We start from the raw sequence: 26,646 nt of genomic DNA on the forward strand, positions 1-26,646 counted from the left end.
CTTGAAAGCATTAAGAAGTCAGGGAAGAGGGAAATTATTTAAATTATTAAAACGTGAAGCACTGCAGTAAGAAATCTGCCCTTTAACTTGGGTTATTGAACTGATGAAATGCAGCGGTGAGCCTGGAAACTGAATTCAATACCTGATGGGCTGCATAATTTTCAATAATTTAGTTTTAAACTAATTTACAATTAACGAGCATGTAAAAAAGATTCCACCTCCATTCATAAAGTGACTGTAAAGTTCAGAGAGAACCTCACTGCTGTTCCAGACCCAATGCCATGCCAGATTGCCTTTTGTTTATTTTTAACACTGACTGCAAACCACATATATAAAATATGGGTATTTCAACTCTAGGAAGCCAAACAAGTGCATAGTAACACTCTTAAGACATGAAAAACATTATTAAAAAATACTTCTAATATTCACTATACAGGGTGTCTTTCCCCGTGCCTACCTCTCCTGAATGTGTAGATTCTATTAAGAGCAAATTATATAGAAAAAGAAACAAAAGTCCAGTATCTCAAAAGCCCAATTTCCTCTTTCATGTTGGTATGCATTCATTTTTATATGGTTTAAACTATTTTATGTACTATTGTGTATTATGAATTTATCATTATGGGGTATTTTCTTCTCATTAAAAACTGGTGGATGATCCTGCATAGAAAAGACTTTCTCTCAAAGAAGTGTGAAGACCACAGCATACAGACAAAGAGGAGTCAAAAATCTGTTGCAAACATGTAAAACAGAGCATCGAAACCTACTTGGTTCGCAAGATTCTGCCGTTCAGAGTTCCGGAAGTAATCCAAATTTTTCAAGCAGCTTTCATAATTGAAGCATTTATGGAAAAAATAAAAAATCCCTATCTACAGAACTGTATGTATTATTAAGAAAGTCAGCAAAAGAGAACTTCAGTGCTTAATCAGGAAGAGAGCAAAGAAAAACAAATAAATACCTGACACCCTCTCTGGCTGGTGCCTTCCACTGGGCAAGTTTCTCCACAGTAGGAAGACAAGTCCCAGGGAAAGTGATGTTTGGGCTTCAAAATCTTCTTTATATAACTGTAGTTTTGTTAGTGTTTTGAATCCTAATGTAAATATCTGTGTTTTCTTTTTCTTCCCCTCATATGTACTGGAGATCCAAACTAAATGACCTCTTGTTTGTGTGTGTGACAAGCACTTTAACAAGCCATCTCCCAAACTTCCTAAACAGGACTTTAAATAAGTACTTTTAGCTTTGTGTGTCTTAGGCTTATAATATTTTGAGAGAGAGAGAGAGAAAGAGAGAGAGAGAGAGAGAGAGAGAGAGAGAGAGAGAGAGAGAGAGAGAGAGAGGAGAGAAACATAGAATATATATAGGTATATTAAGATGAATGAGAAATGAGAGAGGAATGGAAATACATATACAAATATATATTACCCTTTGAGAATCTAAATTATGAAATCAAAGTGCAAAGGTCATAGCTAATATAAACAGAATGAATAAGAGGCATTTGTTTCTCCACATAGGATTGACATGTTTACAAGTGCAAATAAAATTAGAAGTGGACAGGTGTGGTGGCACACACATTTACTTTCAACATTCAGGTGATAGAGGAAGTTGGATCTCTGTGAGTTCCCTGCCAACCTGATCTACATAATGAGTTCAAGGACAGGGAAAGCCTACACAATAAGACATTATCTCATGGACAGGGAAAGGGCTTCACAATAAGACATCTCAAAAATTAGATGTAAATAGATGCATATATAGTAAGTAGGCAAGCTTTGTAATACAGCATGAATAGTTCGTGATAAAAGATTGAGATATCTGAAATCTATCCTGATTGATTAAATTCTCGCATATTTGGTCTTTAACTTGCTGTATAGCTTCTCTAGAATTCTCCTCGCATTCTTGAGAGATCTCAACACATTCTTGAGATCTACTGTACAGCACAGTGATTACACTTAATAATAATATTTTGTATTATTTATACATTTATTAATTAACAAATATTTAATTGTTTTATTAAATTGTCAATAATTTTAATTATTTTAGTTATATTATTATATAATATATTGCATTACAATATATTATAATTATATTCTAAATTATTAAGAAAAGCTTAAAATTCTCAGTGCAAAAGGTTATAAGAATGGAGGTAATATATTAATTAACTTTGTTTAATAATTGTACAGTACATATATTAAGTTATTACACAGGAAGCTGGCAAGATGGCTCAGCTGGTAAAGGTACTTGCTGTCAAGTCTGACCATCTGATTCAATCTCCAGGACATGCCTGGTAGAAGGAGAAAACTGACGCCTGCAAGTTCTTTGACTTCCATGCATACACCTCAGTGCATGCACCTGCAAGTACATACGTGTGTGTGCACATACATACACACACTAAATGAATAAATGCAGTAAAATATTTGCCCTTCTTTAAAACAATACTCACATTGTATACCTTAAATATACGTACATATACATATGTATACATAATACATATCACTTGAAAATGTTTTATGTCTATTTAGGTCTGTGCAGCACAATCAGAAACATACCAAGGAGTTCATGGTAAAGGAAAACTGGCTTCCACTAGAGTGTCTCTGGCACCTGGCTGATGTGAAAGCTATTGAGAAGTATCACAAGGGTCAAGAGTGGTTCCAATCAGCTCAATAGTTTTACTTTTCCCTACAACAAGTAAACAGTCCCTGGTTATTCAGCATCCATTCTTCCAGCTCTCCCTCTTTGAAGAGAGAAGAATGACTTATCATTATCAGGTGCTTTCAGGCGCTCCTCATGTGTGCCTGGCTGGTTCCCACCTTCACTCCACTGCTTCTGTATCTGGGAATTCTCTGGCTATGCTTTTCTTTGTATCTCTTCACTGATTTTCAAGTCCATACATTTCTCACTATTTGCCCTGCAATCCTAGTCTGCCAACTTTGTTTTTTTCACCAGAGCCATGCATGCCACAACCAGACTCTGGTTCCCAAAAGTTCTTGGCTTTGTAGTTCTAGTGACAATAATGTACAGATTGCAGTCCCTCATAGTGTAATATCATGACAGTCAGGATCACACTGACTGAGCCACAGAACAAGAGTGGTGGGCAATCTAGGCACAGGCGGTGCCACACTGGTGCTAAATGATAAAGTATGTACTGAGCTTGTCAGACAGTGTGAGAAGTATCGGGTCAGGGCTGGAGACAGGGGAAAGGTGTGAAAAGGAGTGTGTTAACGTTATTATTGGAGGTAGCAGTGATCCGCATTAGACTAACAACATCTGGACAACAGTACTTCTAAACGGAAGGCAGCTCCCATGGATTCAGTCTACAGGGCACCTCAGGACTCTTGGGAGATGGTGATCCTTACTGGTTTTATTCTAAGATAGACCTTTGTTTTAATTTAATTAATTAGTATATTTTACATCCTGACTGTAGTTTCCCATCTTCCTCTCCTCCTATTTCCTCTTCTACCTTTCCCTCCACCCCCTCCGCAAATCCATTTCTGTTTAAGGTAGACTTTTTGATAAATGGCTGCATGCCAGTTTATGTCCTTGGTTGGTCACTGCATCCTAAGCCACTAGATGTCTGTGAAGATGAAACATTTTGTAGAGTGTCTCTTCTAAAAAGAGACAGCCTTTGCTTTGTAAATTAAAAACAAACAAACAAAATCCCAGGAGTACATAAAGAAAGCAAGGCTGTTTTTAAGAAGAGCCCCCTATGACTTTGCAGGACACTTCTGCATCATACCACGCTGAGTCAACGCAGCATCTTAAAATGCTTTTCTCTGTCAACATGTGACTCATTAAAATCTTTCCCTATTTTAGGAAATTCTTTAACATCATGGGGGATAAAACTGAAGTCTATTTACCATGTTATAATAGGCAAAACTTACTGAGAAAGAGGAGAACCATGGGTAGAGAGACAGGTTTGTAAGTATGAAAACCACTTCTACATCAGAGACAGTTTACTAACTGCTTTTTTTACATGGACATGGATGTGTTTACTAGGTTTCCCTCCTGCATTGATGTTTTAGTGTAGGTATGTCTGAAGAACAAATTCAGAGAAGGTAACAGTATTTAAGGGTGATAGCCTGAAAGGAGGACCAATACAAGTATATTTTGAAATATTATCTTTAGCCTCAGGGTCTTTTCAGACTGTTCAAAAACCCTAGTTGGGCTATGATAGACAGGTTGCCCCATTTTTCCTCCACAAGTGAAGAATATCTGAGATTGCTGTTAACTTAACAAAGACTTCCAGAGTCAAAGAACTGTCACGTTCTATTGAAAAAATGTAAATTTTGACCTATAGTTGCCTTTTAATGTGCAAATACACAACTATAGTTACATTCAGTATTTTGCACGCTACCCTTGGCAAGTGCTTACCAGCGAGCTGCACCTGGGGCCATGGTGCTTGCAGTTCAGTACCCACATACTTTCTTCTTAGTAGCACAGGGCTGGGAGAAGGGAAGGCCTAGCACAGCCATCAGTCCTGGCATCATTCACTTTCCTGTTTAAGGGAATATTTAAAGTATTCCAAATATTCGGCTGTGAGCTATAGAATCTGTTAAGAATCTATTAAGTCTTCCTAAGACAAGCAATGGCAATATACACACACACACACACACACGTGTGTGTGTGTGTGTGTGTGTGTGTGTGTATGTGTGTGTGAATATGTGTTCCCACATGTTTTGTCAGTGACATACATGAATCTGAAGCAGGGCTTTATAACACATTGGTCACCAACTATTAACAGGAGCGATGGAATAGTGGGCACTGACTTTATGTAAAAATTAACTCCATTTTGGGTATAAATACAATTTATACTTGATAAATATAAAATAAAAGACTAATGGCTGTCCTCCACCAATACTTTCTTATGCCCCCCTTTCCTCTTTAATCTTCAGAAAGGGCATAGGTCTATCAGGAAAAGCTCACATTACAACTGATCTTCATGCTGAGACCAAAGAGATAGAGCAATGTAGTAGGGACCCCCCAGAGACTCTGATGTGCTGGCATGGGGTCAGAGGAGGCTGGGAGTCTCCCCTTCTTCTCTCATCACTCCATTCCACTGAGAGGCAGTGATCTAAAAATAGACTGGCTCTTTGTTCTTGTCTCCATGCATCCTTTTAAAGAAAGATTTATTCATTTTTATTATGTATGCATGTGCATGCCTGTATGAGTTTATGTTCACCATGTGCATGCAAGTCCAGAGAAGTAGAGACACTAGATCCCCTAGAGTCAGACTTACAGCTGGTTGTGAGACACTTGATGTGGGGGCTGGGAACCCAAATTTGATACTCTGAAAGATGAGCAAGTACTATGTCACTGAGTTATCTCAGTTGCTCAAATGTGTGCTTTTTATATAAAGACAATAAAAGGAAAGCCATGTGTGTTACAGTCTTAGAAGAGTGGTTGACTAGTTAGAACTTTAGCTATGGAGAGCTGGAATGTTACAGGTTCACAGCTAACAAGCAACAAATATTACATTGTGCCCTATTTAACTCACAAAAGAACCAGAACTCTGGTGTTTGACGGAGCACTCTCATTACTATTGGGAGAAATCCTTCTTTGGAATGTACAAACAGACCCCCAGCTTCTGCCATTCAAAAGCTAAGAATATCATCAAATAGTATCTGAGGCCTATATGGGAGTCTTTCTGCTTTGCTATGACCTGCCTATCTGGACTTCTCATTAATGTATTTTTAAGTACTTTGATTTATGACTTTCTTTGTTCTATTACTATAGAAAGCTGACAAAACTCCTACCATGTTGGAACATTTTATTTGGGGCAACCTGAATCAGCTTTCCTGGGCCATGACCTCTCTTATTTGGCTTTAGGATTAATGATATTTTATTCCCTTTGCAGTTGGAAGTGCACTTTTGAAATTATAAATGTCATTACTTTCTACATATCTAATTTGAATTTTTGGCACCAGGCACTCATTGGCTCCTTCATCATGAGTGGACACAGTAAGAGGATAGCTAGTAACAAGCAATGCCTGACATGACTTCTGACATGTGGAAATGTGACGGTGTGTCTCCTATCCTTGTCCAATCCTGCTGCTTGCTGTGGGGTACCTCTATCATTCACCCCACTGAACTCTTGTCTCAAGAGTAGTAGAAATACAGCTGGAGCCTCCTGGAGCCTCCTGGAGCCTGGCTCTCAGTTACCCCTTCCCTTTCTTACTGAAGTTCTGTAGGATGAGACTCCTGGTTCCCAGTCTGAGCTCCTGGTCAAATTCTCTTGAGAACTTTATAAGAGGCCCTTTGAGATCTTGTTCATGGCCATGAGGACAGGCATTAGCAATTTTAAAAGATCCCACGGTGATCCTGATGTGCAGCTACGATGGGACCCACAGCTACTCCCAAATTTCATCTGATCAAAAACACTTGTCAAAACATTGGCCAGCAGGGAAAATCACAACATTCAAGTAGAAGCACAGGGATCAGGAGTCCCAGATCATCATTCTTGGGTAGCGGTAGCTCTGCTGGTTGGGGACAATACTTTGACACAACATCAATTAGATTCTCAAAAATTATTGATCTGGAGATAGGCTGTGGTGGTGCAGGTGGGGGTGCATGCCCTAAGTCCTTAATCCCAGCACTCATGAGGCAGAGGTAGATAGATCTTTGTGAGTTCAAAGCCAGCCTGGTTTACAGAATGAGTTCCAGGACAGGCTCCAAAAGCTACAGAGAAACTCTGTCTCCAAAAACAAAACAACAACAACAAAAACAACAACAACAACAAAAAAAAAAAAAACAAGAAAAAATGTGATTGTGATGTGGGACTCTGAGTGCCATCCTTGGTGTTCTACCCCCAGGTTTTAGATTCTGAAGGTGTGGGGTAGTTCAAGGTGCATTTCTCAGGAGTCCTGGGTGCTTCTGGTGGTGCTGGAGTAGGGAACACACTTTGATAAGCAGTGACAGGGTCTACGTACTTTGTGCTTGGATGACATGAGGCATAAAGATGATACTTCGAGCACTCCCTGGCACCAGGTCTTATCAAAATACCTGAGATTGTTCTGCACTGTAGAAGAAGCCAAAGAAGCAAAAAGCTCAGTTTTCACAGACAAAGAATCTTCTTTTATTCCTCTCCTAACTGTGGCCACAATGAAAAAAAATCCCCGTTATCTGATTTTCACTGTAACGAGTCTCTTTAGTTGGCATATTGAGGACAGTGAGCTAAGCCTACCTTTTAAGGGTACTAGGATCCAGGATTGGACCCTAAGAACTCCAGTGACAATGACAGTTAATATAGAACCAATTAGACAGAATGTGAGTAATAGAATTAATTAGTCCAGAGAAAACTTCACAGGAGGTTATGGGAAGATAAAGGGGAGAAAAATACTTTAAACAAATGACTTCAAGGTTAGTAATTTGAATGTGTGGTTAGATAGTGGTAACATTATCCTACTAAGAAAACAAATTCAATCCCTAGTTAAGAAGTAGAGATAAGTAGCTCAGTTAAAGACGTATTAAGTTGAGGGTCTCTGGACACTCCAGTGCGAATGTATAGAAGATGTTGGACATGAACAGAGATCGTGGACAGTGCTTCATTCTTTCTGGCCATTGTCCTAGTTCCCAACCCATGATATATGACTACAAAGACCAGCCAGCCCCAACGCTGACTCCCCTGAAAAATAAGGAGTGGCCACTTGTATGTTCTGTCTACATGGAGGTAGTGATATGAGAACTCTCCTGGGCTTGCCTGCTTGTAACATTTAAAGTACTTAGAACACACAATTACAGACATAATGATGTTCATTATCAGCAAGGAGATTATAACTACTTGTGACTAATCATGATATCTAAGTTTGTATTCCACCTGTGAGTTCACCACTGTCCAGATAGTACGTGTGTGGGTATACATCACATTAGGTCTGGAGTTCCCGTATTAAGTTAGGCCATTGGCTATTGCAGTACCAATATAATAGAAGATTAGCGAGGAAAATACCCCAGCTATGCTGAAAAGTAGTGACTTGCCTAAAGGGTCTCATATAAAAGACCTTGAAAGGATGAGGCAGTGGTAACAGAACCAACACAAAGGATTCTGGTAAGGACTAATACAGCGGCTTCCAGGTGAATAGGGGCACAATTGTGTCAAATGTGTTCACACCGTTTTGAATTCCTATTATTTCATGAAGATTTCGCAAGCTAGAAATTCTATGATTCTCAGTTATGTTTAATAAGCAAATTAATTTTATAGACAAGTTCCAAGGACTTTGGTTGACACATGTAATCTCAAACCTAGTGGGTTTCCCTGACAGTAATAAAAATGAGACTTCAAGTATCAACATATTTTGTCATTTTCATTTTGCCAATTTTAATATAAAATGCTTGTAAATGTATACTATTTGTCCACAACTTTGAGAAACTACTACATGGAAGTCATTTGCATGTACTACAATAAAATGTCAATTTTAAGACTATCAACACTGACGGTCAGTATAGTCTAGGGCAATGGATCTCAACCTTCCTAATTGCTGTAACCCTTAATACAGTTCCTCATGTGGTGGCCCCAACCATAAAATTATTTTTGGTGCTACTTAATAACTGTAATTTTGTTACTGTCAATGAATTGTAATGTAAATATTTTTGGAGATAGAGGTTTGTCAAAGGAGTCACAACCCACAGGTTGAGAACCACCGTTCCTAGAGAAACAGCCATTATACATAGCACACACACACTAAACAGAAGGTAAACACTTAAACATCAGGTGATTATTTTCAGAATGAGTAACTGGTCAGTCTTCACAAAGGAATTAGTGTGTTTGAGCACACACTACATATACTGATTAAAGTAGAATGCAGAAAGAGCCAAACTGGCACAGCTATGCAAGGGCATAAAACTTCATATATAAACATAAGTGTACACATTTCAAGGACACACAGGGAGAATAATGTAACTTTTGTTAGATTGAGGAAATATTGAGATATCACCAGAGTATCCTTCTGTGGTCCTCAGCTCACAACGGTTCCACCTTAATCAACCCCATCCTCTCCAGACTGAAGAGTAATAATTTCTCCAATATCTCTATATAATGTCCCTTCTCATCAGGCTTTTGATGTTATCCTAGCTAGGGTTTCTAGTGCTGTGATGCAACACCATGATCAAAGCAACTTGGGAAGGAAAGGGTTTATTTGGCTTACACTTGCACATCACTGTTTATCACTGAAGGAAGACAGGATAAGAAATCAAGACAGGAAGCAGGAGCTGATGCAGAGGTCTTGGACGGGTGCTGCTTACTGGCTTGCTCCTCATGGCTTGCTCAGCCTGCTTTTTTATAGAACCCAGGACAGCAAGCCGAGGGATGGCACCACCCACAATGGGCTGGTCCAACTCAGTCACTAAGGAAATGCCATTTAGGCTTGCCTACTGCCTGATTTTGCAGAGGTATTTTGTTAATTGAGGTTCTCTCCTCTTGGATGAATTTAGCTTGTGTTAAATTGACATGAAATTATCCAGCACAGATGTTATTTGTGTTCCCTCACTTTTCTTCTCTGCCACAATCTACACAATCAAGCACTTTCAAAGCCACCAGCCTTAGTTGAATTAAACCCTAACCTCTGGAATGAGAGATTTACTTTCTATTTTTGGGCAACATGCCTATCCCACAACATTTTAAAGTCAACTTAAGTATTTTTGAGGCTTACAGCACCACCCCCAATATATAATAAAGCTAAGGGTGGAGTTAAGACATAAAATCAGGTAAACTTACTCCGAATGAAGGTTTCATGCCTGTGTATGAGCTAAAAGTTCTTTCTGAAAGGTATAATAACATGTTTGCACCTGCTCGTTTCCAATACTTTTTGGCCAAACAAATCATTTTTTTTTTTATTTTAATCCTGACTTCTAGGGATTTGCTACTCTTTCTTGAGCCATTTATTAAATAAAAACACCTAAGGAACAAGCTTCATATTGTACTCCAGAAAAATAACCCAGAAAAATATTAAGTGAAACACCAGATGGCTGAGGACAAACCCCTGTAGAGTTCTATTTCTTAGGTTCTTAATTAAAAATCACTTCAAGTGAATCCTCTCAAATCTGACACCTGAACAGACTAGATTGTAGTTTTACACCATGCATGGAACGTATGTATGCTTCTTGGCAGACACCATGCACATAATGTTAAAATTAGATGAATTTGATTTTCTTCCCCCAATTTACTTTTGAGATTGTCAGTCTACATAAATTCAACAGATGATCACTGTCCAAAGAGGTGGGGTCTGCTCTTACAAATTCACGACACATCTATCTGTATGTCAGATATTGAACAGTTGGGAAACCATGCCATGCCAGGTACAGCATTTACAGGACTCAAGTTAATAGGTAATTGAAGCATTATACATACTTTATAATTGAAGTCCTGAAAGAACCTTTTTATCCAAAAATTAACCCTTTAGCAATAACTATAAATGAAAAAGTGAGATAGAACATACTATACTTTCTAGAATTCTAGTGGAGGAATGTACTTTCTAGGACTTTGGATGAAATTTAGAAACTGGCTCTGCATAGAACTTGTATTAAAAGACTATTAATATTTTAATATATCCATATACGTTATACATATATCAGAATGAGAAATATGAAAATTAGGTGTAATGTGATGGTAAACCTTTATATCAGTAAATATCTTAAAACATAATGCATTAAGATATCAAGTTAATAATTAAAATTTTGGTAATGTTTTAAAATTTTATATGTTTACATGATTTATTAGGTAGTTTATAGTTGTAAAATAATTGTATTAATATAGCATATTATGAATTATATTAAATTATTACATTATGAAAAGACTATTATTATAATAAAACTCCATGATTAACAAATAATAATTCTCAGGAGTTGTATTTTCTCACCAGGAAAGACCAGACTTCTTGGGAAATATGCTGTATTTGCTCTCTGCTACTACACAACAAATTATCCCCAAAACTTAAAACAGTAATATATTTATCTTATACTTGAAGAGGAGGAGGAATCTAAGGGCAAAGCTGGTAGGTGCTAAAAGGCTCTTTCTGCTCCACACTGGAGCCATCTATGGTAGGTAGGCAGGAAAACTGTTTCCAAGATGGTTCATTCACATGACAGTTTGTAGGTGACCTCAGCTCCTCATTCCAATAAACACTATGTCAGCTGCTAGGTGACCTCATGAGGCAGCCGTTGGATTCCTCCAGAGTGTAGTGCAAGAGAGAAGTAGATCAGAATGCCTTCTATCCCAAGATCACATCATCATGTCCAGTTCCACTCACTGGAAAGGAGTCACGAAGTCTAACCCAAACAAAACGGAAGAGCAGGAAGAGCAGGCTCCACCTTTTACAGACTACTGAAAATGGTCAATGGTGAATGCCTTCCTTCGGTCCCATCTCCTGCCTTGTTACATTGTTAAGACCTTCAATTTCTTGATATCACTCAAAAAATTCAAAACTGAGTAGACATTTGCATTATTATGAAATGCGCTCCAGGGATTATGTCTCTGAAACTATGTAAATAAATCCTAAAACCCTTCTGACAGAATCAAGATTGGTCTGATGTGGGAGTCCCCTCTGTATGCTGTGAATACCACTGGTTAATAAAAAAAAACTGTCTTGGCTGTGATAGGGCAAAAGAATAGAGGTAGTCGGGGAAAACTAAACTGAATGCTGGGAGAAAGGAGGCAGAGTGAGAGAGAAGCCAGGTAGCCCCTCCAGAGTGGGATGGAACTTTACTGGGTAAGCCACTACCATGTGGCAATACACAGATTTCTAGAAATGGGTTAAATTAATATGTAAGAGTTAGCCAATAAGAAGCTAGAGCTAATGGACCAAGCAGTGATTTAAATAATATGATTTCTGTGTGATTATTTCCAGGTCTATGGGTGTGGGGTAGCCAGAAGCAAGCGACCTCTCACAACATTGGTCTACTCTTACAAAACTATGGGAAGGCAGCAGACAAAGTAATATTTAATTCTGCAATGAGCTGCAGAGTTTTTAATACCAGGTTTTTATCAGCTGAAATAAAACCTTAAAAATGTGACTGGAAGAAATTTTGATTTGCTTCTAATTGACAATTTTTAATTTCACTCTGACATGGAATGGAAAAAAATTAATTTATATATATTCTAGAAACATGACACTTTCTGAAACTTATTTTCCAAAATTAAAATATTTTGTAAAATAACTACAATTAATAAGATGTTAAAAGATTCTTGCATTTTGTTTAATTGATGAATATAAATTTTGATCTTCTTCATGTTTTAAAAAAATTGGGGTTATATACTTTTTTAACAATTATATTTACCATAAATAGAGCAAATGTGAAATTTGTAGATATGTCAGAACACTTTGCTACTAAATTTCACATGGTTGTTCAATTTTATAGCATTATCTGAAAACATGTTTTAGCCGTTAGATATAGAAGCATGGGGCTGGAGGGATGGCCTGGTGGTTAAGGGAACTGATTGCTCCTGGTTTGGTCTATTTGGTTCCCAGCACCCATATGGCAGCTGACAACTACCTGCAACTCCAGTTCAATCAGATCCAACACCCTCTTCTGACCTCCACAGTCTTCTGCACACATGTGATGCATATACACATACCCAGCCACACACACATACACATACCAAAACTTAATGAACAAATAAATAAATCTTTAGATTTAGAAGTGCACAAACTCTGTTAAGTTTCTCAGAGTTAAACTTTTGCAGTGTGTTTCAAAGACTTGGTGGGCTAAGATTCTAAAATTGAGAAAGAGGAGTCTAAATAACCCCTTTTTAGTTTTGCCATTTTCACCACAGAAGCCTAGCAGACGTAGTTTTGATTCACAGAATTTCATTAAGACAACATTGAAAATAATACGTTTTCTGATGTGCCCCACATAAGAAAAAAGAAGTGAGGAAAGTATATGCAAATCAGGCGGTGGTACACACCTTTAATCCTAGCACTGAAGGCACAGGCAGGCAGATCTCTGTGAGTTCGAGGCCAGCCTGGTCTACAGAGTGTGTTCTAGGATAGTCAGGGCTGTATAGCAAGACCCCATCTTAAAAAAAAAAGGAAAAAAGGAAAGAAAAGAAAAAAGCGTAAGACAGAAGGGAAAACAAAATGCAGAATGGCTCCTATTGACACAAATGCTGAAAATACTCAACATGAAAGTAAAATATGTAAGCTTTAAGATTCCCCAGATGAGCAATATCTATACTTTAGTGCTAACATAAATTTAGACAACTGTCTGGTGAATTTTCTAGTGATATTTCACTTTTTGTGTTTTAAACCCCTTTAATAGCATGCAAGATAGAAGCATTTTTTTATTAAATTCACATGTAGTTTAGACTACAGTAGTTTGCATTAAACCAACCATCTTATAAAAAAACTGATCTGAGTGGGGAAAAACAACTTAAAAAAATAAGGTCAAAAAAGCTTGTGGGACCAAGATCTAGATAAAGGCATCTTCTGTCCCTGTCTCACCTCACAGAGCTCTCATTTGCTCGTTCACAGGGCAAGAACTGAGGCCTGATAGTAAAGTAATGTCCAGAGGATAAAAAAATAGTGTTGGCTCATAATTACCCAAATAAAAAATCCTAAAAGAGTTCTGACCACACAGAAAAGGGATTCCATGTGAATTCAGTGTCTAGGCAGTTAAGATACGCACCAGATCCGACCCAGGATGGTGAACAAGAAGGAAATCTAACAGATCTAACAGAGAAGGTGAAACCCTAACAGCAGTTGGATGCTCTCTAGGAAGCTGAAGGTTGCAGTCACGGTTTTCCGGAGGAAAAGGAGAGCCTGGCACACATTTGGGCTTTTAATGAGAGCCCAGAGGGTTACACGGAATAATTCACATGGAGTAAGTGAAAATGGATGGCAGCACCATGAAGCCCCAGAACTTATCAGAAATAGGGTGATCTATCTTGACAATAACTGTCAAGCCCTCCTTAAATACCTCATGTTTTCCATATTAAATTCCCAAAGGCACTCTAATCCTCCAGGCCTGTGAGAAGACTGAGTCAAATAACCAACAGCTAAGAGGCAATAAAATGGGTAGAAAACACATGAAAACACACACAGCCGAGAGCTTCCACATGAGCAACTAGTGGAACAGCCCTATGAGTTAATCCGTTGTTAGAGCCCACGATGAGATGGTGTCGCAGGCCATTAGAATTTTAGAGGATAGGACTGGGGAGAGGAATCAGTGCTGGAAAAGGATCTGGGTTCCGTTCCTAGCACCCACATTGTTGCTCATAGGCAGGCAGGTAGCACACATATGTACACACAAACAAAATACTCATACACAGAGAATCAGACAAACCTAATAATAATGATGATGATTATAATAATAAGAAGAAGAATAGAAAACTTTGAAGTAAGAAGATCCAGAGGTCTGAGTCTACTTGCAGGATTCAGTGATCAAGGCTGCCTTTTCAAGTTTCTAAAGGCATAAACATTCACCACAGCCGAGCTCTGGAGGCAGAACAGGATGATGCACCACGGCGACTGTGAGTGCTTACGGTTACTGATCAGCTGAGTGTCTTCAGACTTACTTTCTCTACCTCTCTCTTCCTGTTCGCAAAAGCAGAAGCATCGTGTTTGCTTCTACTATCAATTGCTCCCGAGTGCCTGCCAGCTGAAATATGACTCCTGTGAGGTTGATGTTTCCCATTATGGATTTTTCAGTAGTGAATATTGGATTGATATTTAGCCAAATGGCAATGCTTTTGCCTTTCACATTTATTTGCTTGTTTAAGATATTCGTTGCATTCCAATCCAAGAGGCAAACATCGAAACGATTACTAGTGTGAAATTGGTAAGACCGAAAGGAAAGTCTTGCCTTGTGAAAGAATAAGGGAACTGCATTTTCTGCTTCTTAGAATTCAGAAGGCAAGTAATGATTTAGTAGGAAACATTTATGCACAGTTAGGAGACTTTCCTCATTCCTAAAGGAATCCTGCTGGGAGACTCTCATCTCAGAACTGCTATTGAGAGGGTTACTAATGAGTAAGAGATGGGTGGAGGAAGAGTCATGAAGTAGCCCCCCTTATCACTAATGCTGCTCTCAATCGCCAGTGCTACACTGTAATAAAAAGCCAGAGGCCTTTCTAAGCAGCCATATTACCAGCAATTTTAAAATTTCCACACAACAGGAAACCCCTTATCACTTGTACCCAGGGTGTTCCATACTGTTAAATTATTGCATCACTATGCAGAAGTTCTACCATTTGATTATGGCAAAATCAGAAGCGAGAAAAGCAGAGGCGCTCCTTTTATACTATTCACAATATGTATATGTATCCAGTACTATTCACAATATGTATATGTATCCAGTACTTGACAAATGAACATTCTTTTTAACAATCTGGGAAAGGCATTAAAATACAGACGCACACACAAGCACATACTTGGGTGCTGTAGGAACTCCTTCAGCCAATGGCCTTTGAGATGCTGGCCCACTTTGGACATGGCCTTGTGTACTATATAAACATATATAGAAACATGCACAGGCTCTCTCCCTTGGCTGCTGGATCCAGTTCCTGTTCCCCACTTGTGCAGAGGACTGCTGATCTGTGGGTCTGCCCCTCAATAAAAAATCCTTTATTATACTCCATTATGAGCTAGTATGGGACTACTTTATTGTAATTGCTGACATATGGTGCCAATGTGGGACTAAATACATCCACATAAAGTCTGAGAGAGCTTTGAAAGGAATTCTAGAAAGAAAAGAACAGAGTTTAACACAGTGTCTTCATAGCGACATTTTTTTTTTTCTAATGGGCTCTGTTTGCTGGTAGTGAGCAGGGGCTCCATGGCTCCTTTAAGAGAGGCCTTTCTGATTCATCATTGGCAGCAAAGGCTGTGCAGCTTCTTTAGGGGAGGACTTCCTGGTTTGTGCTAGTTGCATGAACAGCTCTGGCTCTTTCAGGAGACAGAGCACTTAAACGGGGTCTGTGAGCAGCATGTTACAAATTTCTTAATGGTGACATAGACCAGCTGCTACCCTGGAGCTGGGGTGGTGTGCAAGGCTCTCAGAGGCAGTGAACATGCCTCTGCAATGTTAGGCTGGGCAAAGCCAGCAGGCAGGGCTGTGGAGTTGGTCCTAGTCATTCCTGCTTAGCATTTAAAAAAGAAAAAAAGTGCTCCTGGTAAAAAAATAATTGCAGTTAGGCACACAATAAAGACAAATTCAAATAAAAAAGACCTCTAAATGTGTCATGGTGTTGGATAAATGTCTCTTGGGATAAAGAAAAATACTTATAAAAAAGTAAATGGTTTAAAAATGCTAAAGTATTTAAAGAGATATAGTACAGACAGTCTTAGATTAAAGGAGTAAAGAAAAGCAAGCCACGTAAAGATTAAAAAATACACATAGAGTCTGGATTATGTATATTATTGTTCTTTCTTTGAAATTTTTGACTGTGAATGAGCTCAGTACAGAGAGACATTTCATTGTACGGGCTGCTAAGCTAACCAACATATATAGTTTAAAGGTATCTTGACTTCAAAATTTGGGACGAGGGATATGTTGCTTTGGACAAGAGGTTTTGCTTTTGTCTCCACAGAGGATGAGAACCTATGGATTTTTTCCAGACTAATGTGATTTGATGAATCAAGAACCCCCCAAAATGTCTCCATGAACACCCAAAAATACTTTGCCCAACAAAAAGCAGGAAGCAGTTTGGAGAGAACTATACTAAAATTCCCTAATATTATTTAAAATGTTTGCTTATATTTAAAGGGGATATGCTATAAAGATGAATACTTTGCATTGGTATGGATATTGGTCTATTGATACAAATTTAAGGTCAATTTTGTTATATGTATTTCTGCTCTTTTTAAGGTATTATGTTTGTATAGCTCATTTAAAAAGTAACATATAATTAAAAATACAAATTAATAGATAGTTATCTTTAATAGTCAAGCTTGTAGTCATGTTAGTTAGATTTACTAGATGTGTAGAAATAGATATATTTCAGATGCATAATTATTCTTCAAACCTTTCAAAGACTAACAGAATACAGCATTTAAAATATTTTAAGAACTTAGGACTTTTCATAACAATGAGAAAAATCTGCTCCTAGCTGCACCAGTCTACTTCAAGAAGATGATGGGCATAACTTATGGAGTTTATTAGCCATTTGGCAAAAAAAAAAAAAAAAAAAAAAAGCTCCTGATGGACTGTTTAATGGTATGCTGAGCTGTATGAACTAGACTTGCAGGACCCATAGAAAAGTGACTGCTGAGCATCCCAAAGGACAGGATGGTCCTTCAGGGTTCCTGTTTCACAGAAGAAACTTCCAGATATTATGCGGGACACAGAAGAAAGTAACTGACAAACTGACAAGATAGGCGAAACAGCCTTTCAAATTTCATGCTTCATGGAAAAATCTGCCATATACTATGGGTCTATAGACTGAAGATGAATGCCCCAACATTACAGAAGAACTTTTGGTGACTTTTCAGACAGCTAGATGTCTCTGTCAATTCGAGTTTTGGAAGTTGCTTACAATGCACTTCCTGTTTACTTAGGTAATATTATATCCTTCTGGAGTCCTTGATGGAGTTAAAGAATCGTTATAATTATAGTTTTCCTTAGTTATGATAAAAGATAAAGTAGATATAAATATTATAACTGTAATTCTTGTTTGAAACCTATTTTGTATATGTAATTTTACTATGTTAAAGTTAAAAGTTTTCTTTTTATTTAGACAGAAAAGGAGAAATGGTGTGGAAAGTCCTTCTGTATACATGTTGCTTTGATTGGTTAATGAATAAGCTGCTTGGGCCTATGACAGTGAAGAATACAGCAAGGCCAGAATTCCAAGCAGAGATAGTGGAGAAAAGAATATGGAGTCAAGGAGATGCCATGTATCTGCCAAAGGATAAAGATGCCTACCTGGTGGAAATTACCGATAAACCACAAGCCTTGTGGTAAATATAAAATAATAGAAATAGGCTAATTTAAGATGTAAGAGTTACTTAATAAGAAGTCCTAGATAATAGGCTGAACAGTGTTTTAATTAATATAGTTTCTGAGTGATTATTTTAGGTCCGGGTGCCTGGGAAAAGAACAAGCAGTCTCTGCCTACACTCAGGGACACTGATGTTTTTTACATTTCCTTATTTAGCTAATATGTAAGAAATTTTTTCAACTGTAAATTGACTGAATTTTATTTTCTTACTTCATTTACAGTGTTTTCCATAAGGGATAAAAGTATTCTGAAAATAATGAAAAGAAAAACGAATCTTCAATACATACCATTATAGAACTAATAAACTTGTCAATGTCTATTTTCGTGGCATTTTATCACATAAGTTATGTATTATTTTTTTCTTTCTTATCTACTTTTTCAATTTTATTTTTAACTTATGTTTGAAAGAAAGGTATTGCTACATTGTGCTGGATGGCCTGATCCTCACTATGTATGCCAAGTTGTCTTTGAATTCCTGTCAGGACTTTTGCCCCAGTCTCCTGGGTGCTTGGATTAAAGATGTACGCTATCACACATAGCTGGATCATAATTTTTCTACTCTAAATTTTCAGAAAATGTCATTTCCAGGCCTGATGGTAAAAGTTCAAGTGTTTCTAGATCACTAGGAGTTACTACTTAAAAGATCCCAATAATTGATATAAAAGTATATGCTGAATGATAAAACTGAATAGCAGAGTCCTACAATGTAAAATGTCATGTTGCACATTATCATCCCAGCAAGGCTCCCTTGCACACTTGCATCACTCTGTCTCACTGAGAAAACTGGCAGGCAAAATAAAGCCATGCCCTGTAGTATCAAGAAGGCCAACCAAGTTATTTCTGTTGTGGTTCATTTTGTTTTGTTGCTTTTATTGTTGGATTTGGTTGTTAGCGTCTAGTTGTGCAGTGTTTCCTGGTCTGGAATTCACAATGTAGACAGGCCCATTACACATATATCCTACCACACCCAGACTGAAAACTAACCTTTGATATGAAGCCTCAGTGAATACAAAGGTCTTTTGCTTATCAAAACGGTAGTGTTTTAAAGAGGACTACCTATAATCAGGACATGTTATCTCTTCTTTGTCAATATTCTTTCATTCCCTGGTGGAATGCCACCTGCTTCTTACTTTTTGTCATTATTTATCATCATCATCATTATCATTATTGTCATCGTCGTCGTCGCTGTTATCATGAAAACATCTAACTTTGTAAAGTTGCTAAAAATCTGTTCCTATAAAATGTAGTCTCAACCAATAGTGGTAGCACATACCTTTACTTCCAGCATTCTAGAAGCAGATGAAAATAGATCTTTGAGTTCAAGGCCAGCCTTCTAAAGAGCAACTTCCAAGGCAGCCAGTGCTACACAGAGAATCCCTGTCTCCATAAACCACATCTCTCTTTTTTCCATTCCTCTTTTTCTTTCACATATATCTTCAAACATAAATATGCACCTCTACAGAATGCACCTCATTCAAGGAAAAGAGACTCAATTCAAAGCCACTGAATAATGATGGCATTAAATCTGACGACGCAGAATATGACTTTCAGGAAGGAACTAATTTTGAGTCAAATTCAATGAAAGGATTCACAATGAGAGTCGGAACAGAGATCAGGCAGAAAGGAAGCTCTCAACAGAGACTGAGATCACTGGGGGATGATCCTAGTGTAATGAAGGTGCTGATAAATACTTAAGAGCTGCTTAGCTAGACAGGACATGCTTGCAAAGTGACGCAAAGGGGAGAACTCTGTGACACAATGCCGCTCCCTCACATTGTATACTAACTCAGCCAGGAGGTTTATACTTTAGAAACGTCTTGAGTTGGTAAGAACTGTCAGAGGCTTAGAAAGGGCTACTGGAATTTTCAAATGCACAAAAAGATTTTGTTTTATGTCTTTTATGAAATAAGTGACAATACTGATCCTGAAAAGGAATAATACTTGACTGATGTAGAGCAGAGTCCTGGTGATCAAATACCTCATTTAGCACTCATTTCATTCCAAGAGCCATCATCTGCTCTCCTCTGCCTTTGCATCTGTGGGGCCCAAGGATGAGCAATATTCTTATGTATTACTAACAACTAACAAGGCCAAACAAACACTCCCAGGAACTGTGACTCAGGGTGGAGCCGAGACCTGAGCCTTAGTGATGTGGTGCTGCAGGAATGACTCCACCCTCATTCAAACTACACTTCTGCTCATGAGTCTTCCTGATTCCAGATTCCTAGGAGTAAGATTTCTATCTCAAGAAATAAGCGGTCCTAGCATGAGGACTCAGGAGGAAGCAGAGATGCAAACAGCTTTCTAAACACACCCAGATCCAAGAACATCAGAAGTTAACAGTTCCTTGGATGCATACCACAGAGTAAGTAGAAAATACACTCCATGAAAGATAACTGCTTAAAGTCATCAGTAGGAACGTTTCACAAGAGTTCGCAGTAATTACCATACATGCATATATATAATCTTGGGAACACTTCTGTAGATCTTAATAATTGCCTGGGAAAAGTCATGCTAGACGCTATCAGAATATATGAAGACAATACACATATAACTATGCCAGCCACACAGAAAAGCATAGAAAGGGTTGAAGGAAGTTGAAATACATTACTTTACAGAATATGTATGAGAATAGCTCCAACTGTCTTTTCCAAAGTGAAAATTCAGAAGAGAACAAAATAAACAAATACAAAATAATAAAGTAGAGGGATCATAAAACAACTTCTAAGCAATAAATGATAAGAAATGATATGCATAAATTTTAAAAATCTAGATTATTAAATGCTATAAAATAATATTCTAGTTAGAAAAACAAAGTGATTCATAGACTGTATAACAAGCTAGAAAAGTTTAATAGTAATATTCAAAAGCACTCAGAAGTAGGGATCAATAGCTCAATGGCAGATGGTGAACATTCAGTGCATGTGAGGCACTGCGTTCAATCCTAAGCCTAAAAGAAGTGAAAAAATAATCATAAAAGTGTATGTAAATATATATTACACACACATACACAGAGTCTCACACACACAGTCACATACAGGCACACACATTTGTTATGAGTAAAGACAGACAAGATACAGTGGAAGTATCACCCCTTTATCCAAGAATGGGAAGGTGAGCTTGGTCTCGAATAAAGACCTTAGCTGCCAGACACTGAATTTACATGCTTTCCCTGAATGTAAGATGTTTTGCATAATAAGTAACTTATTTATTATGGAATAGCAGTTTAAGATGTTTTATATTTGTTTACACTGTGGAATAATTGTTTAATGATTCAAAGATGTGTTACATTTTTTTATGTTGTATTTGTTTAACTCTGAAGCTGTGCCAGTTTGCCTGTCGAAAATACATGATTGGTCTAATAAAGAGTTGAATGGCCAATAGAGAGGCAAAAGAGAAGGACAAGTGGGGCTGCCAGTTAGAGCGAATAAACAGAAGAAATCTAGGCTTGAAAGAAGAGGGAGGAGCCAGAGGAAGAGAAGGAAAGGAGGATACCAGAGCCCAGCCAGCCAGCCAGCCGTGGAGTAAGAAGGAAAGAAAGACATATAGAATAAAGAAAGGCAAAAAGCCCAGAGGCAAAATGTAGAAGAAGAGAAACAGAATAATTTAAGTTAGAAAAGAGAGTACAAACAAGCCAAGCTAAGGGCAGGCATTCATAAGTAATGATAAGTTTTCATGTATTTATTTGGGAGCTGGGTGGCAGGACCTCAAAGAGTAAAAACAAACAAACAAAATCTCCCCCAAAACAATTCCACTTTGGAGTGTCTTAGCTTAAATACAAATGGAATAGTAAACATGGATGTAACTTACTTTGGGACCACTTCCTGGCTTTGCTGTTCCTTTTCCCAGCCTTATTTATTTAGCATTGTATTTCTATAAAATTTGGAAAGTCTCTCCCAAGGAGGCCTGAAGCAAGAAATTTGTTTCTACCACTTAAATCTATCTTATTAAAAAAAATTACGATAAAAGGTCATCCCAACGCCATATTATGACAATATACTGGCTACTAATAAAGAAAATTCATCCTTTGAAAAAATCCAAAACAAAGTTTATCACTGATTAGCAGTTTTCTAAAGGATAAGAATGGGGCATGATTTCCTGTTGTAGGGATGACAGGTATGTGTCTCCCTTGTACAACTTTTAGGTATTAGTTACATGTCTTGTAAACTGTAATGTCACTGAGAACTCTGAGGTCCTTATTATTTTATACTTCATGAAACTATTTTTCAAGCCGTTTTATGTCATGTCAACATAGAAAATAAATGAGAATGTTTGTTTGTTTCCTCAATTCCTTTTCTTTCCTAAATTTCTCTATTATACAGCATGGACCTAATAGATAACTTATAAATAAAATTATTTTTGTCCATTTTTCCCTAAACAAAACAAACCTTGAGTCAGTGTTTGACTAACTCTGTCTGATCCAGAATTTACCAGACAGATAAGGATGGCCCCACAGATGGTATTAAGGTCTTGTTGACTCTGTCTCTTTTGTATCAAAAGTACAGACATGTGCCACCATGCCCAGACTGGCCTACATCTTCTAAACTTGGGATTTTTTTTTTTTTTTTTTTTTTTTTGATTTTCGAGACAGGTTTCTACGTAGCATTTTGGTTCCTGCCCTGGAACTAGCTCTTGTAGACCAGGCTGGCCTCAAACTCACAGAGATCAGCCTGCCTCTGCCTCTGCCTCCCGAGTACTGGGATTAAAGGCGTGCGCCACCACCGCCCGGCTAAACTTGGGAATTTGATATGGGGTTCCCCTCTGTATGCTGTGAATACCACTGGTTAATAAATAAATTGTCTTAAGCCTGAACAGGGCAGAATAGGGTAGGCAGGGAAAACTAAACTGAATGTTAGGAGAAAGAAGGCAGAGTCAGGAAAAGCCATGTAGCTCCACTGGAGACAGACACTGGAACTTTTCCCGATAAGGTACAGCCTCGAGGTGATACACAGATTAATGAAGATGAGTTAAATTAATATGTAAGAGTTAGCCAATAAGACTCTAGAGCTAATAGGCCAAGCAGTGATTTAATTAATACAGTTTCTGTGTGGTTATTTTGACTCTGAGCTGCCAGGTGGCAGGGAAACAAACAAGTAGCCTCCTACAATAAGAATTGCTGCCATAGTCTTAAAAATATCTTTCATGGAGATCATCACATTTAAACAAACACAAGAAACTCTTAATAATTTTCATTGATTAAAAAGATATTTCTGTAGCTTTATCTGAATTCTAAAATAAATTTTATATGATTAATAAGGCAATATAAGTAACTGATAAAGAGTACAAGACCCTAGACTGCTAAGTGCTTCAGAACTTTGCTTGAAAAAAAATTGTCATAATATTGATTTTATATTATACATTAATGTATAATTCAGAAAATAGTTAAGTAGAACTCTAGTTTATATAATAATAGAATGAACCATTCTGAGAGCAAAACAATTGTTTTTAGTTCTATAGCAAACAAAGATTCACCAATATACATATTTTTCAAAGAGTAAGAAAAGTTTCTAAGTGCTTAAAACATATGAATATGTCAAAAATTATCTTATTCCAGCCCATGTACCTTCATCTCCAATGGCAAAAGGCTTCTCAGGTGCATTGTGAGAGAAATTACTTTTTTTTTTATTTCTTTAATGGAAACATCTTTCTATTAAAGTACCTCTTGTTACTGTCTCAGATACACATAAGACATGGGGATCTAGTGGGTAGGGAGATGACTGAATAGTTAAGAACATTTGTTGCTGTTTCAGAGGACGCAAGTTCAGTTCCTAGTACTCGTACTGAGAAGCTCACAACAGGTTGTAACTCTAGCAAGGGGATATGACACCTTCTTTGGCCTTTATGGGTACCCACATACATGGGTACAAGTGTTCATACATACACACACACACACACACACAAACAAAGAAATCTTGAAAGAGATGAGTGTGTGAGTTTCCTATATATATCTATACGTCTATTTTCTGAAATTAGCAGGAATGAGCCACACCCATAGATTTTTATGTTAACATATGTGCCCATCATAGAACAAGTGCATAGAACATTGCACTTGTCCACATTTCATATTTTTCATTTAAAAAAAGATATTCTACTACCTTTCTTGCTTCTTTTATCATCTTCCGAATAGTTTCCTTTATTGTAAGTAGATGCGCTCTTGGTGGATGAAAGAGGAGGTCTATATGCGTACTCCCTAAGAATCCGGGCATCACACATGGCCAGCCTAAATCAAGATTTGGAGCCTCCACATCAGACTGTGTGGGCCAGTAAGTCCCTGACGATGAGGCACCATCACAGGAGCTATCAGAACCACTTTCTGTGTTTTGTGCAAACTTCTGGACATTTTTCAAAATATAATTAACTTCTTCCTCAGCTAGAAAATCTGAAGCTCTCTCCTTGACGAGGAATTCTTGGTAAGCGTCTATCCCATGTTCAATCAGAGCATCAACGGCCACACGGTACCACTCCTTGTAGTGGGGCTCGATGTAGCTATCGGATCTCCATTCATCATTCAGTGAGGAAAGCATTGACGAGGTCTCCATGGTTGCAGATGTTTGACGATGATACTTTCAAATGTTCATCTGTGCAGAGGTTCCTACGTGTGCGATAAGAAAGCCAAGGTCAGTTAGAATTCTATGCGCAGATGTTTATGATATATGTCATGTATCACTTTGACTGCATTTACGTTAAGTACTGTTTGAGTTCTTACATTTACATTACGTACTGAACTGACACACTTCATATCCAAAATGACATTAATAGAGTCACAATTCAATAGCTACCACAGATCACAGTGAGTTATATGGATCTCCTATGCAAACTGAAGGCTTTCCAAATTAAGTGTCTCATGTCACATAATGGACCTGTCTTCTCTGATGATACAGAACATCCACTCAACTTATATGTGAGAGCAGGGTGTGCTGGATGAGGTAGGATATTTTTTGACATTAAAATAGTATTGGAATAGGATTAATGCCCGGCTAGTCATTGACACAAACATGTTGATATGCTGAATGAAATATTCAAGAAAAGCACAGAATATCTGTCTTCCAGGAATTTACTATTTAGTTGAAGTACATAGAAAGATATACATATAAAACTGTTATACATATAAAACTATAGGCCATGCATTACAGAGGGCCAAATGGGTTAGTATTTATGCTCATTAATTAATCATGTTGTAGTCACTGGTTTAAGATAAAAGCAAGCAGAGATCAGTATAAAATAAAAAAGCTATGGGCAGCCCTGAGCAGGAGGCATGTTGCAGCTGCAGCTAAAGCTACAAGAAAAATCCTGCAGCAGAAGATACTTTCATTCCGGACAAGGCCAAAGGCACAGTCAGAAGAACAAAGTAGAAATGGAGAGGGTATTCAGAAGTCAGGGAGGAAATCTAGGTATGCGGGAAAACAGGTTTCTGTAGGAATGAGAGACTGAGCTGAGAAGATAAGACTAACTGAGTTAGGTGTGGAGATCAGGAGACTGCCACGGTTCCGCCAAACCAATGGTAAAAGGCTCCACATCAGACTCCCTTGTTTCCTGCTCCTCAGAAAGAGACACTGGGCTTCATCTCAGTCAGATTAGGGGCTTCTCAGCTATTTGAAGTCCTGATATTCATTGTGGGGCTTACAGAGCAGCTGCATCCTGGGTTACAAGAACTACAAAGCTGATCCCACCAGAGCAGCTTTAGCTGTGGTTTTGAACTACTTTAACATTCTATACTTTAATGATCTTTTCAGTTGCCCTCCCACTCCAATTCAGTCTGTGAGGGGCAAGTCTGGAAGCCATTACCCTTGCTCATAATACTCACTCAAGATTCACTCTGCCAGGTACACAGAGGAGTTGTGAGTATACAGGCTGATGAGCAAGGCTCAAAAGATCCACCCTCTGCAGAGACTTTCATTGTGAGGAGATGGATGGATGGATGGATGGATGGATGGATGGATGGATGGATGGATGGATGGACTGACAGATGGACAGATAAATGATAGATAGATAGATAGATAGATAGATAGATAGATAGATAGATAGATAGATGATGGATAGATAGGTAGGTAGGTAGGTAGATAGATTATAGATGCCTGCTACCCATTTCAGAGGTAAAATACATAAAGTTCTTTAAAAACATCATTCATTTCTTGTTTTTTATGCATATGAAAATATTGCAATTGTTCAAAATTAATTGCTGGACTATAGGTACACTGATAAGCTACGGAGGTTAAAAGGATAATGACCACAAAGAAAACTGTAATTTATCGTTTACATTGAAGGATAGGCATAAAGGAACAAAACCACACTATGAACTAGTCTGGAAAGTGAAATGCTAAGGGTTAATCTACCAGTTAATATGAAATGCTAGGGGTTAATCTAACAGTTAACATGTAATCTGACAGTTAACATGAAATGCTAGGGATTAGCCTAATAGTTAACATGAAATGCCAAGTAGAAGGCCATTGTGGGAAAGTGCAAAAAGTCACGTGACCTGAGTTTGGATATTACAGACAAGACTAGGGATAATACTATGTTTGATATCCTTCTTTGAGAACAGTTATACTGCAGATGGGTACTGGAGTATATGATACTAGTTTATCACAAGAGCTGTTTACAAGGAATAATCTTGAAGGGAATAGCTACAAACCATTTTAACTGAAAATAAGAAAGTAATATCACTTCCACAAATGCAAACTGAAGCAAAAGAGCACCTGTGCTTAGTTACAGACTCGGGATTTCATTTGGAA

At 37.8% G+C, this 26,646-nt stretch overlaps 1 protein-coding gene across 1 annotated transcript in view; it reads right to left on the reverse strand.

Moving 5' to 3' along the window:
- The window catches only part of Fam83b (family with sequence similarity 83 member B), a 42,517-nt gene extending 18,064 nt beyond the window's left edge, over positions 1-24,453 (reverse strand). Inside the window, exon 1 of the mRNA XM_057768752.1 lies at positions 24,010-24,453. Coding sequence (XP_057624735.1) covers positions 24,010-24,453 — 444 coding nt within the window. The remainder of the gene's footprint in view (positions 1-24,009) is intronic.
- Positions 24,454-26,646: the final 2,193 nt, after the last annotated feature.

The sequence above is a fragment of the Chionomys nivalis genome, chromosome 4 (assembly GCF_950005125.1).
Source record: "Chionomys nivalis chromosome 4, mChiNiv1.1, whole genome shotgun sequence".
NCBI lineage: Eukaryota > Metazoa > Chordata > Mammalia > Rodentia > Cricetidae > Chionomys > Chionomys nivalis.